This window comes from Penaeus japonicus, unplaced genomic scaffold (assembly GCF_977035675.1).
Source record: "Penaeus japonicus unplaced genomic scaffold, GWHDUDI00000001_assembly GWHDUDI00000023, whole genome shotgun sequence".
Lineage (NCBI taxonomy): Eukaryota > Metazoa > Arthropoda > Malacostraca > Decapoda > Penaeidae > Penaeus > Penaeus japonicus.
The window spans coordinates 24,791,068-24,806,067 of record NW_028234425.1 but is presented as its reverse complement, the minus strand read 5'-3'; the positions used below and the strand labels follow the sequence as shown (position 1 = coordinate 24,806,067).

Sequence of the window (15,000 nt, the reverse complement as noted above, 5' to 3'; positions counted from 1 at the left end):
GAATTATTTCTATGATAAAAATGTAAAAGACAATTTAACCAATCATGTTAAATATTGATAGTGAAGATCTTTCATGGTACAACATCAATATCTTATTTGTTAAAAGATACTTATCGTCTATATAAAAGATTCATTCTATCCTATGATTATCTTTATTTTTTAACTTATAAAGGACACACCCTCTTAGATGCCAAGTTCAAACGCAATAAACAATATACTCTTTTTACTCTTATTCAATCTTAACAAAAAAATGGTTGTATTTTGAAACTCAACATATGATACCTGAAATCATTATGTTAAATCTTGTGGCCTCCAGTGCAATATCAGTACAATTTACACATCTTCAACTGTGTGTGACGAGATTTAGTATACATGTACATGTACTTTAAAAGGTTAAAGATCATGTCTTTACTAAAATCCTTTTTTTTTGGAGGCTGAAATGTAATGGTAAAGAGGAATAATATTGTGTGATAATACTATTTACATCTGTGTACTGTGGATTTAACTGCTACTGACCTGTCAAAACATAGAAACAAAAAAGGTGTTTAAATCCAAGAAAGACAAACTTCAAACATAACTGCAACCAAATTCAACTAAAAAAATGCCAAGTCAAGCAGCACCTGAGTGACTAAGAGGTTCTATTGCTGTCTGAGCCAGTATCAATGGTGGGTATTCAAATCCATGGTCCAATAAACTCAAGTCTTGCCTTAGGCCTGACACTTTTTTTTTATTCAAACACCCACCACAACTATGACCCATTAACACAGCTGAAATCCCTTAGCCTGCCTGTGTCAGGTTCCCGAGGACAGTGAGCATGAGCCCCTGGGGTGGTTAACGGCAGCCAAAAGCATACAGAGGCTGGAACCGCTCGGCAAGACCAACACTAACATGCGGGTGTTGAGGAGCCTGGCAGGCAGCAGCTGGGACAGGGAGAGTCTGGCCTGGTTGCACGCTGGAATGCAGGTTTGCAACTCCTCTTCCCCCTGGCGCTCCGGTGGTGGGGAGGGTGACAGAGAGCATGGACTCACGTCAGAGTTGTAGATCTGACGCATCAACTCCAAACGATGTCTACAATGCATGGCAATAAAGTTCACTTTAGTCCTGGGCTGTATATTGTCAAAGACAAGTAAAGGCCCCATTTAGCTAAATCTGTGACGTCCCGATATAAAGGATTTCAGCCCACCACATTTTACTCTGCACTCTGCCGGAATTGTAGACAAAGTTTGGGTCTGAGATATCACCTCAGTGTGGAGAAAGTCTGAATTTACTTACCGTTTATCATGCATGCTCTCTGATCTGTCATTACTAATGCTATCAATAATGAATGTTTTACTTACCAAATTGGTACAGTGATTAATCATAAAACACTCCAACAACAATACACTTAGCAAACTTTGTCTACAATGCTTGGGGACTTTATTTTGCTTTTTTTATCACTGCAGCATATCTCATGCTTAATGACAACTATCTGTCTTATGATAAAACAACAAATATCTTAACAATCAAAAGATATAGGACTATCAGTTATGTTACAAACTCCATGATAGGTCACAATATGCAAACAGGTATATGAGAAAAATTTAGAAAACAAAACAAAACAAAAACTTACATTCATTTGTAGCAATGTTAGAAGAAAGCCACCCAACACAGTTCACAAAAACAGACCAAATTATACGTTAACAAATCCAGACAACAGCAACAAATGGTAAAAACACAAACCAAAAGCTACACACACTAATAAAAAGGAAGAAAGCAAAATGAGATCTGTGCAAACCAATAAATAAGAAGAGAAAACACTTGGAATGAAAAAATAACAAGGGAGAAAGGACAAAACTGTACAGTGAAAAGTGACACCTAATTGTACCTTAATTTCTCTAGTGTCCAGTAGTGTGTGGCGCCATTCTTCGTGTCTTGAACCTCAACTGCAACAATAGTGCGTGGTGTTGGGCGGTCATCTTCGTCCTCCTCTTCTTCCTCTTCTAGCAGTGGAAGAAAGTCGGGAGGCAATGGGGAGTACAGTGTGTCAGTTAACAAGGTGAACTGGAACTGAACCTGGAAGGAGAGAGAGAGAGAGAGAGAGATGGTTATATAGTATCTTTTGTGATATTGTTTGCTGCAAAATTATACATACTGTTTAGAATCCAAATCTGGCACCTGAATATCAAATTAAAAACTTTTGTGTTACAGGTATTCAAAACATCATTGTCTAAAATCTTTAATAAATACCTCAAACCCATGCTACAAACATTTTCTCAATATTGCCAGAATGAATATATGTAAAAAAAAAAAAAAAGAAAAAGAAAAAGAAAAAGAAAGTTTACCTTCTTCTTGAGCTCAACTGAGATGGCATTGGCTTCCTTGAGGAAGATAGCGTTGCCCCAAAGGTCATCTCGGAGGGAGGTGAACTGGTGGTACTTCCACTTGCGGAAGGCCCAGGAGGCCAAGGCATACTCCCGTTCCGTCCAGTTGCACTCTGCGTCAAACAAGGGGTTTACTGAAACATCAACAGAAAGCATTAGCTACGCTTGCCAGTCATCTAAATGCTGGGACCACCGAGCAACCATCAAGAGCTGTTCTCAACCAAGATGTAATTTTAAGACAAAAACATAAGTGACAACAAAAGAAAACAGACGGAACTTTGAAGATTTATTTTTGCTAGAACCAACGGTAGAATTTATGTCCACTGTCTTTATCCCATGACCTGATCAAATAAAATTGAAAATCAAAGAAAAACGAGAATAAGAAGGTCTTAAAAGAATGTTATAACAAATTTGATTAATATGACAAATCTATCTGTCACTCTCTATGAATCAAGTTTATTCTGTTAAAACAAAATCCATTTTCCGTATCTTAATCTGATCTTCGTGTTGTGAGGCATTGCAAAGACACTATTTGATCAATCTATGTGATTCAGAATTTAATATCATGCGGAGAAGTGTGACTTGTGAGCTTATTAATAATAATAATAATTATAATAATAATAATAATGATAATAAAGAAAATCAATATAACTAATCTTAAAAACGAAGTTGAGCAAAACTTAAATTTCTGTTAGAGCTCATAAAGACATTATTGCCTATTGAAAAAAGAAAAAAAGAAAAGGAAAAGAAAAATAGAAGTAGAAAGAAGAAACAAAGATCATAAGGAGGAATGGTACAAGTAGTAGAAGTAGAAGTAAAAGTAGTAGTAGTAGTAGTAGTAGTAGTAGTAGTAGTAGTAGTAGTAGTAGTAGTAGTAGTAGTAGTAGTAGTAGTAGTAGTAGTAGTAGTAGTAGTAGTAGCAGCAGTAGTAGTAGTAGTAGTAGTTGTAGTAGTTGTAGTAGTTGTAGCAGTAGTAGTATAGTAGTAGTAGTAATAGCAGTAGTAGTAACAGGAGTAGTAGCGGAAGTGGAAAAGAACATCAGTCAAGAATACTTGATCTTTTTACATGAACATCCGGATGCAAGTAACGAGAAAGGGGAGTCATCAGCCAAGACGCTATTATGTGGGGATGGTCTGGGTTCTGGGGGGGGTGGGGGCAATCAGCGGCAGCACTTTGCCATGGCATTATCTTTTAAGGGGATACAACATTGGTCATAACACTATGGTAAGCCACAAGTTTGTCTGCTTTCTATTTTAAACACGGCCAGAATTTTTCAAAGCATGTAGGTCTCATGCAGGATTCATTCGATATGATTTACTTACATAAAAAAAAGGAAAATATGAATAAAAGAAAGTTTCAAGAGTGAAATAAAGAAGAACATTTTAAAGCAAGCTAACACTGCTTATTGAAATCATACAAGGCCAGATGCCAAAACAGAACAGACCTTGAATCAAGTGCTTGCCCTGTAATTTAAAAATAAGGTTCAAAGAATTTGAAATAACAGAAAAGAAATTAAAAAAGGAAGAAACAAGGTAAAGTAAATATGACTGAGAAGAACAGAAAGGAGAAGAAGAACAGAAAAGAAATAAAACACTGAAATCAGAAGAACATAGGAAAAGTACACAAGATTTCTGCTTGCTCTTGATTAGGTTGCTATCAAGGTCCTAATTCTGTTACCCATTTGATAGTCTTTATCATATTCTATGTCATTAATCAATAAGGATCTAAATCTTTTATACCAAAAAAATGAGAATATAGAAGAAGAAAAACAAATTGCTAGTGACTGTGCTAAGCAAAGGTGCTACTATTATCCCTTAACATCTAGTAAATTCTCCTATATCATATTGCATATACTCTTTTAAGCTGTACTCTTATTATATCAACTAGTTCTCATTTCTTATCATAAAACAGGCTCCATTAATCACCTCAATTAGCTACATCAACACTCGCACGCAACCAATTAATGACCTCAATGTAACTCCCAAATTGTTAAGGTAGTACACTGAGGTCATGAATATGTAATCATCTAATATGAAAGTGGTTTACGGCATCTTTGTTATCACATTTCTCTAACTTCCTTATGAAAGACTGCCATAGATAAGAAGACAAAACTAGAGAGCCATGAAATATGAAACCAGTTCATGAGACCATATCTTTTTTTACAATATATTTTCTTTCTCTCTCTCTAGATTACAGACATAATGAAAAGTTGTTAATACTTTTATTTTAAAGATATATTGGTTACTTCTCTAAAAGCCAACAAACTATTGAAAATTAAATAAACATTTTTAAAAAATAATGTTGTATCTAAAGCTCAAGTAATTGCAAAACAAAACACAAATGAATGTTAAAACTTCCATGTCTATGATAAGCTGCGAGTATATACAAAAGATAGCAATGAAATTAAATAAACTTTATACTCACAAACTTAAAAAATAAACCTCAAAAAAATACTCAAAATATAACAATGTCCTAGAGCAGTAGAAAATAAATAAACAACTAAAAATATATATACATAAATACAGAACATGAGGCAATATATACAGATTAATCAGAAAAGGGTTTAAACACCAGCTGTACATTTGTTTGTGTCCATGGAATAAAGCACAAGTTAACCAGCAACTATGTATGAGTGTGTTATAACAATAATGACACTCGTAGCTCAACCAAAGAGTAAACGAGCCCATAAAAATGGAAACTAGATCACAGCACTACTTCCAGACACAAGCAAATCATGTCTCCATGCATTGCAAAATCTACCAAAAAGAAAAAAAAAAAAAAGAAAAAACAAGAAAACAAAACTCTGGCTTCTCTCTCTGTAAGGCGAGACAAAAGGGTTGTCGTTCTTTTTGGGGGTCATGTATGCAGTACCGGACAAATGTATACAACTATGGTGCCATGTCTATTGTGAAATTAAAAAGAGAACACTGAAAAAAAAAAGAAAAAAAAGAAAAAAAAAAAAAAGATTTTCCACTGCATATCAGCAAGAGCAACGAGCAAACGAGCTCAAACAGAATGATTTTCTCTCTCTTTTCATAAGCGTTTCTACACTCCAACCCCTAGGCCTACACAATTGTCAAGGGGAGTTTCATAGCTGAACAGACATATTCCTCAGCACAGTTGGAAAGAAAGAAGAGCTTTGGAAATGAACATGGAGGAACCCACCAAAGATGTCGTCTTCATGGGTGAAGTCGTCAGGTGTGTAAGAAGAGTACATAGACATGGTCATGCTTTGCTCCTCCACTTGCTTCTGAAGGGCATCGATTCGGGCCTCGTAGTTCTGGTGAAGGGCGAGAAATGGCATTTGTGATTAGACTGAAAGGAAGTAGCATTCTAATTTGAATTGAAACATCTCCCTTAGATTCCAAGCATCTACCTACTTCTATGTCTATAAAGGATATTTAAATCGGACCAAGACTATTTCTATTTCAAAACCCTTGATTAACCTACTCACGACGGGGGCATTCTAGCCTTTAATGTCACAATGCCAGGGCTTTCGAATTCTTAGGCCTAAATCAATTAAATGGCTGGCACAATACTGTGCTGCCCAGCCATTGGGCTTTTGAATGAGCAGTACAGTACTGTACCACCCGTCCAGAGAGGGTTAATATAACAATATAGCTGATATGTAACTTTGTACTATATACAACATTTCAGAGGAAATCTTTTTTATAATATATTACCCAACATCTCTAAGCACTCAACATTAGTTTATATCTCTTCATGTAAATCATGATGCTGATCTAAGAATGTCAGCACTTTCTCTGGATTTCCAACACCACTGTCTTGCAAGCAACATTTGGCTTCAAAGGAAATCTTATCTACATTTTACATATAATTCTATATTCACTTTTGTTACAAAATCACTTTATAGTAACAATCTAACAATTAATCAAATACATAAGCTTATATGACCAATTCCTTTACACCTGAAATATGTGAAAGAGGAAATAAACATGATCACTAAGACTGTCAAAATCAACATTGAAAATCAAAAGATAGAAATGGCACAATACGCAACTACCAACTCTCCAACTACCAACATCACTACTGAAAATCATAAAACAAGAAATGCCCAAATGCACACTTAACCCATTCCCGCCGGTTGACTTCCTATCATATTCAGTGGTTTTTGGGTCAGACGCCGGAGACAAGATATTTAGTCAAGGCCAGTGCACCGGGTGAACACTTGCGGCTAGTGCGACCGAGAATCCCGAGGCGTTAGGCTTATGCATTTGAATACCCCGGCATTTCAACCATTTAGGCCAAAATAGCCCTGGGGTGAATGGGTTAAATGATGTTCCTGATATCGTACCTTTCTCTCCTTGTCAAATTCTTTTTGTGCCTCTTCCTTCTCACGCTGGAACTGCTCCTCGAGGGCCACCAGTCGCTTCTGCATCTCTTCCTTCAGATCAATACCTTGCTTCTCTAGCAACTCAATCTGGGCAAACTGCCAGTCTGCAGGCTCTCCTGACCCTGGAGTCTCCGCTGGGGATTTTGTTTCTCGGCGCTCACGGGCTAGGGAGTTAAAAGGCAGATAAGCATATTGTGTTCATAATACATGGAGAGCATAACTTTCTCCTCACAAGAATGGGGGATTTAGTAAATCTCTCTGGTTTTCTGCCATAAACAAATTTCTTTACAATATTTTTGAATAATTTCTGTTTCCCCTAAATCTATTGTTCTAAACATTCAAGAAATTTCACCTTTATTAGTTAATTTTAGGCTAAATAATAAGGATTCCCTTTTTAATACAATAAATACCAAACAGCAACCCATAAACCAAACTGAATAATATCATTATCCTTTATAGAAAACATAGCATCCTAAACTGAACATCCCAAAATCCCATAAAGTACCACATCCTTATCCCTTACCTTGCTCTGGGTGATTGAACCTAAACACGTGATTTTTGCCGAGAATGACACGAGAACCTGTTTTCAAAACAGTTGGCTCCATCACCTCCCGACCATTAACATATGCCATTGCTTTAGGGCAAGGGTGTATCAACACAACACCTTCATTGTTCTGTAGGCAAAATAAAGTAAAGACTGTATGTGTCCAATCTTCAATTACCTTGATATATAACAAACAAATGTCAAGCCCAAAATACAATATATGCTAAAAAATAATGTTCATTAGCCTTCAAACTTCACAATAAGAAAAAAAAAAAGAAAGACATTAGTGGATCATGACTTACCTCAAACTGACAATGTTCGGGCATTATGTGAGCACCATATAGCTGTATGTCCTGCGGAATGTTTGACTCCGCCGAACCTACTTTGGTGAAGCCGTCCTTTATGTAGTAAAGCAAACACTCTGACATTGACGGATCTTCATTGAGATTCACCAAATGAGGAGTCTGGGGATGAATAAAATGAAAATCAAGCCTTAAAATTGTTATTTGACTGCTTTTGCATCACCCAGATATGCACAAATGTTCCTCAAAACGCTTGTATTGCTATCAATGTAAATGTGAAATTATCAGAGTATAAGTGAATCAACATCAGTACAAATATGAAATGATCATTCAGAATTGAACAGAAATTCTGAAATGAAAGACAGAAGAGAATAGTCCTCCTCATCCACTGCCTGACCAATAATTCATAATAATCTTTTTTAACTTACCTTCTTTGGAGAGAAAATGCCAACAGTGTTTCCATCTTCCTTCAAAGCAACACCCATTTCAGCAAACACAGCCTCTCTTTGAAGACGTATGCTTTCTGTACGCTTCAATTTCTCCTCCCATGTTTCATTCAGTTCTGAAGTAATGATAATATATGTAAAGAAAGGTACAGAAAGAGAAAGTACTGAATCTTTCTAATAATATCTTATGTTCCAACAAAGACTGAAACATTGATCTGGAACAAAGGTATTTCAAAGGTAAAATACAAACATAAAATTCTATTGATATTGGATGTAAATTGCATTCACGGAAAAAAAACTATTATGAATAATAATCCTTGAATACATGTCACCATAAAGGTAATCAACTTTATGTTTTATTCTTAACAGTATCAAAGACAGCAGTAATGAATGTCTATGTCTCACCATTTTTTTTTCTTTTTCCTTTCTTTTCTTTTTAGCAGTAACAAAACTAAATTAAACATTCCATCATATTGACTAATATTTTGCCATTTAGTGAGCTGAATGAAGACTGCACTAAAAAAGTCAGAGTATTGTTCAAAATCAATATCTACTTACAAGACAGAAGAACATAAGGAGGAGGAGAGGGAAATACCAACCTGCTATAAGTTTTTCATTGGCCTGCAACTGGTCCACAGCCATATCAGCAACAGTTGACACAGGTGACGTGATCTGAGGAGTTTCTTTGCCGTTGTTGCTGTTCATGACCTTTGTAATCTCTTGGCCTGAAAATAAGATGAAGGTTAGTGCAGTCTAATACAGTCACACAGCTATGTACTTCTTAGGGTTACTAATACAGTCTCATAAGAATGAAAAAAAATCTTAATCAACTGATATGTTGGCAAACCTATATAATTTAAGATTTCCTAATCTACCTGATCATCAGAGTCATTTCTTTCAGCTTCTTGATCTTAAGACCTATGAAATATTTTGATGGTTGTTTCAAATATGATTTCTTTTTCTTTTCTTTTCTTTTTTGACCTCCACACATTTCAAGTATCATCCTTGAATTCTATCTACATTAGTACAAGGTATCTAATAAGGCATATGAAAACCTATAATCAAAGCTTACAATAAACATCTCTTGAATCTAAAGGTTAGTTTTTGTCTAAACATCTAAATTTGCTGGTGCTAAATCCACACAACCTACAGCTGCTTCTAAACAAATGCAACATCAAAACTTGAAAAGACTTCAAGCTGAGAAAAATAGTATACAGTGTATGTCTTCATGTTAAAAAATCTGTTGTCTTAACTTTTTCTAAAACACAATAGTTGATTTTAGAAAACAACTTACTGGAAAATGTCTTTGGAGCTAAAAGTCACTACATAATAGGCAAATCCTGCCTCTATTACACAAACAAAAAGAGGTGAATGTTAGACAATGCTGACACTACTCAGACTAAATCTTAGAAAAGAGCACTCATAATGTATTGCTGAATATTTACCCTAATTTCTGACACATAATATTTAGGCACAACTGAAGACACTATATAAGACGGATATTATACTATTACCATACATAATGGCTTTCAATCTTTTGGGGGGCCTAACTCACATTTTGCAATTAAGAAATCTAATGTAATTGTTGACACTGAATATCACTGAGAATTTTTCATCTTATGATTAAAAATTCTAATGCCAGGCTACATAAAAATATATCCTATACATGATCATTATATTGATTTTAGAACTATATAAAGTCTTAAGAGAACTTTAGCAAAGTCCATTAGACAGGGGAGAAAAAGAACTACAAAAGCAGTTTTCTGTATCCTCACAGCTCACAAGTATACTGCAATCATTACAATTATTTAATCATACCTAATCATTACTCATTCACACTTCCTCCAGCTGAAGAATTAAGCAAAAGCACTTTTAAAGCATAAGACAAGACTGCAAACAAGTAAATAAACACCAAAGTCAAGAACAGGAAATATTTGATAACTTCACATACTGATAAAAATGACAAGCCTGGAAGTCTTGCTCAACCGAACTCAAAAGACTAAAAACCATAAGTACCTGAACACATAGAAAAATGATGGCCACAATTCACAATGCAACTTCAGATCACATGAACATATCTGTGAATTAATTTATTGGGAACAACCACAACCAGGATAATGGTGTTCCTTTCCAAAAAATGACAATAAAGAAAGCAGCAACACCAGATACTTCTGATAAAAAATTTACAAGCATTCAAGATCCATTCATTACTGACTCCAAGTTTGCTATACCAAATGGAAGTCCTTTATTATTGTTGTAATGCACTTTCATGATATTATAACAATTTACTGATATAATAACAATTGAGTATATGTGTGAAGGGGGGGGGGTGTTAATGATCAAGACTAGGGTAATATTTTTATTGCAGTCCTGGCAAATAACCCATCATAGCAACTTCTTTGCATTAGGTCTATGAGAGCAACACTTGTTCTGCATATCTGAATAACATACATGAAAAGTATAACCTTAGAAAACACAGCAATGCATCATGATGTGAGCATACTTCTTTTATAAACATGACACCAGGAACCCTTAGTGTAAGCACTCTGGATGAAGCAGCCAAGTTGCTACAGATAATTAAAGGCCAGGATTTATACACTATTAAGACAATAGGACGGAAACTTGAGATCAAATTACGTATCAGAAATATGCAAATCATGGCAAGTTGTATGAAAATTTGGGGAAGCACTTGAAAAAAATTTAGGAACATTTATAATTGGGAAAAAATGTAAAACTTCAACTTGGCTACAGCAACCCTGAGGCGTGCAAAAGGGACATGGCATGGCTACAGCACCAATTACAAAAGCACACCACTCAAAAAATTTGGCTCAGCATCACATTCACAAAGTTCCTCAGCATAACAAAAGATTTTTTTTTAATATCCTGAAATAATACAAAGAGTCAATAATAATAATAATAACAATAACGATAATAATGATAATTATCATAATGTTACTGCATGATGCATGTGTAATTGTGTAGCATGAAACAGTCATCTGCCACTTGTCAGCAGACAGAACAGAGGCAACCAAGCCGTGCACTGTGCCGCTTTACTCTCTGCTGAGCACCTGATTTCTATCTTCACAACCATATATGAATCAGGGTATCATACTGTAAACTGCCAGCAGAAAAATGCTCACTGGTGCACCTTAAGCCACAATATTAGATTCATGTGACAAGAGTACAAATCTACATAAAAGCTGGCCAAGACCACAAAGTGCACCACCCAGTCAATTTTCCTTCTGAACTATTGCTTACTTTTTTACTTTTGGGGTTTGATATCTCATATTAAAATGATGTCAATGTCATTTATAAGGGATATATTTTCCTATATCCTGAGAGTTCATTGGAATAATTTTTCATCAGCACAGTTTAGGCATTTTTTGTTTTTTTTTGCTTTTTTTCTTTCTCTCTCAAATCAAATTAAATACTTTCAATATATGTCCATGGTAGAGGAGCGCATGTCATCTGACCCTGGTCGAATTACAGTGCACCTTGGGCAAAACAGTCACGAGCAAATGCAAGGACGCCCCAGAAAAGAGGGGGTATATATATATATATATATATTTATATATATATCAAAGAAAAGAAAGGAAAACAAAAACAAGGAAACTGAAGAACAACAAAAAGATAAAAAAATGAAAGGAAAAGAAAGGAAAGGAGAACAGCAAAATGGCTTGAGCAAGGGGAGACCTGAGTGGCGTGGGCATAACTCGGGGTGTGTGATGGGTGGGCAGGTTACTTACATGGCCCCAAGTCAGCGGGGCGGTTTTCATTGTTGTAGATGACCTTTTCACCCTCCGTGCCCGCTGTTGTGGCATTAGGGAGAGAATGGCACCCTCATTAGCCCAGCCCCTCCATCAGCAATGTTCAGAGTACCCACTGGTGCTTATCTAACTGACCCGCAAGTGCTGACAGGTGTACATGGCAGCAATAATGGTGCCTGTTAAACGGCTGACCTGTGCTCTGGCTCTAGCTGGTCTGATACATTTTTCTTTTCACTATAGCAGGAATCTTTATAAAAAGCCGTAGTATAACGAGGGAGGGAGGGGGGGGGGATGAAACATGACATGGTAAATACTCTTAACATAATGCACTGAGAGTGTGTTTTGCCAATGTACAGGGAGGGTTGATTCTCCTACGATCTCTTTACACTACAAGCTCTTTATTGGCTAGGGGGGGGACAAAATCTTTAACCAGCGGCAAATTACGGCAACTATAATGCTTGGTCTAGGGCTTCAACCACACAAGTGGCTTCTTAAGACACACTTGATAACCCTTCTAAATAGGAACCAATATTTGTTGTTAAAGAAGACAAGGACAAAAGTAATTAAAAAAAAAAAAAAAAGAGAAGAATGGGAAGGAAAGACTCACCTTCTTGCACCTCGATGCCTTCTTGTTTCAAAAGCTCGCGCAGACGCTGGATCTCCTCCTTCAGTTCCCTGATCAGTTTGGCATTGGCATCTTCATTGACAACAGCATTGCAACGGATGGCCTTTGCACGATCTGCATACCTGAAAGGACATATATGACAATGTTATATACTTTATACTTTCTATGAATAAAGATAAATAATAGAAAACAAAATTAATACAAAAGTAAATTGTAATGAAAATAAAATGAGATCCAAACACTCTTCAAAATGCATACCTTAGAGTTGAAAGGGTTTCATCATAATTGATGTCAGCTGGAGATATTGCAGCCACCATAGCTGTTTTGCTGTTGCCTCCCAGGTTCTCACGCAGCAGCCATGTCAGCACAGAATCACGGTAAGGGATAAATTCTGCCTTCCTCTTCTTATTAGGTTTTGAAGTCTGTGGAAAAAGTTATCTTTTAGCCTTCAAATGAAGTATCCAGTCAAATTGAAGAACCATACAAAGTAGCAGCACACTTTATTCACTCACGCTATGAGCCACAGGGCTTTGCTACAATCAAAACAAAACAAATCATGAGAAATATGTAAACATATAAGTTCAGAAAAGGTTTCTCAAATCCTCCTACTTGGGACACGTACCTTACCGACCTTTTCATGTCAAACAGTTATGAAAGAAAAATCAAAATCAGAAATCCATAATTGGAGCTCTTCGAAAACAAATAGAAAAAAAAACAATAATTGGAAGGCTACTTATTGTATCATTATATTCACTTGTTTGAGCGGGTTCACACCACAGCCCAAAATAGAGTGATACTTACGACTTCTGCAAGAGCTGAGATAACTTTCCCAAGTGTTGTCAGGGATTTGTTGATGTTGGCGCCCTCTTTGAGGCGTGTACCCTTGGCTCCTGTGGAATCTGCACGTTCAGAACCAGCCAGATCTACTAAGGATATCTGAAAGAGTATTGTGTGGTTTGAGATTTGTGACAATTAGAGCAGAGGATATGAAAGTCAAACTAAAATACATATTGTTTACCCTAAAACTCTGTACAGTTGACTTAAAAATTAGCATAAAGCTCGCGACTTACACCTTTACTTGCATACTATACCTTCATGTCGGCAAGCACTTAGCAGTAATGAGCTGTCCATCATAAAAGCAAGATGGAGTTTTTATACCATACCTTGGAAACACGTTCTGTTGTGAGTTTAGTTGTGGTGTCATTGCGACGCTGTGTTAACACCATGGTGAATACAGCGTGGGAGCGAGAAGACGTCTCATTCATGTTTGTGGCAGCAACGGTCCTGAAAGATTGTGGTGACATTCAGTACCTGGATGTCAGGTATCAAGACCTTCCTATGGCTTTATAATTCTTGTTCTGATAAATAACGAAATTCTCCTCTTTTAACAACAGATACAGTTGGTAATATCATTTAATAGGTAGGCATTTACAACAAGAATATCTCATTTTTCTTTGTAAAGTGGATGTTAAAGACATTATCAATACTGCATGCTATAACAAACATGTATTGCCAAACAAACATATTAACTACAGATTAAGTTAAATAGCCATTTTCTCCATTTTACACTCTGTTACTAATACTGAAGATGAACTTATACATAAAGATAAAAATATTTATAGTTTACTCTTATTTTAATATTGAAATTCAAGTTGCATACAAATATCTGGAAATCCAGAGAAGATATATGACACTTTCACAAACATTTTGACCATCATCACATTATAAGGGTTAAAATATATCTGTAGGAAAATTGTATAAGAGATTCCAAAAGGATAAAGCAATTTAACTTTCAAACTCCTCATCTGAGGCACCACCCTGCAGAACTTAAATAAAATGAAGTAATCCTGTTGAGAAAATGACATCATAATGAACAAAGATCAATAAAGCTCTTAGATTGTGATGTCCAATATATATTCTGCATAACCCTTTATATCCAGGAAAACTGTTTACAGCTGCTAAAGCTCAGAACAAGAGATAGATTTTTACCTCTCAATCTACTTTATCTTGCTTTGAAGGGTTTTTTATACCTGCCTCTAAAAATGCACTTCCTGATAAAATGTTATGAATAATTGTGTCAAAATTAGGTTTCGTTTCCCAGAAAATTACATAAATACCAAATGAAATGTAGGATTCTAGTGATTCAAGGGTCTGGCCACAAAGTATTAAAGTCTTTGTGGTTTGATTTATCTTCAGGAATAAAGTGACCAGTTATCCTTATAGTTTTAGCAGCATGTGTTTAAAGAAATTCAAGTTCTGCTAACATCTGGCTTATTTTACATCTGTAAATACCATGGTGCAAGTCTTTAGTGTGTGTGAAACAATACATCAATCTGGTTATGCCAGATACACAAATAGACCAAAGAGGTTCATTAGCAAAAAAACAAAACAAAAAAAACTAACATCAACAGACTTTGTTACTCTGTCAAATCATTCTCTACTTGTCACTTTACATGAGCCTCACACTTAACAGATCTGAGAACACACCTTGCTTTGTTGCCCTCGTCAATGAGATTGTTGATGTCATCAAAGGTTGTGACGGCAAGCTTGGCTAAGTCTTCTACATAGGGACCAAGGAGGGGGTGCTCACGGACTCGCAGA

The 15,000-nt window shown here is 36.0% G+C and overlaps 1 protein-coding gene across 47 annotated transcripts in view; it reads right to left on the bottom strand.

Annotated features, from left to right (window-relative positions):
• The window catches only part of unc-104 (kinesin family member unc-104), a 124,917-nt gene that overhangs the window by 24,914 nt on the left and 85,003 nt on the right, over positions 1-15,000 (bottom strand). For 13 of the 47 annotated variants that reach the window (XM_086550245.1, XM_086550248.1, XM_086550254.1 and 10 more), the window contains exons 6-20: positions 14,887-15,000; positions 13,563-13,683; positions 13,201-13,335; positions 12,658-12,821; positions 12,382-12,521; positions 11,754-11,816; positions 8,607-8,732; positions 7,990-8,123; positions 7,562-7,723; positions 7,239-7,389; positions 6,677-6,879; positions 5,527-5,641; positions 2,322-2,494; positions 1,865-2,052; positions 889-1,068 (exon numbers count right to left, since the gene is read on the bottom strand). The exon at positions 14,887-15,000 is cut by the window's right edge and continues 62 nt beyond it. In XM_086550245.1, coding sequence (XP_086406371.1) covers positions 889-1,068; positions 1,865-2,052; positions 2,322-2,494; positions 5,527-5,641; positions 6,677-6,879; positions 7,239-7,389; positions 7,562-7,723; positions 7,990-8,123; positions 8,607-8,732; positions 11,754-11,816; positions 12,382-12,521; positions 12,658-12,821; positions 13,201-13,335; positions 13,563-13,683; positions 14,887-15,000 — 2,169 coding nt within the window. The remainder of the gene's footprint in view (positions 1-888; positions 1,069-1,864; positions 2,053-2,321; positions 2,495-5,526; positions 5,642-6,676; positions 6,880-7,238; positions 7,390-7,561; positions 7,724-7,989; positions 8,124-8,606; positions 8,733-11,753; positions 11,817-12,381; positions 12,522-12,657; positions 12,822-13,200; positions 13,336-13,562; positions 13,684-14,886) is intronic. The other 34 variants (XM_086550279.1, XM_086550287.1, XM_086550274.1 and 31 more) reach the window with 7 other exon arrangements.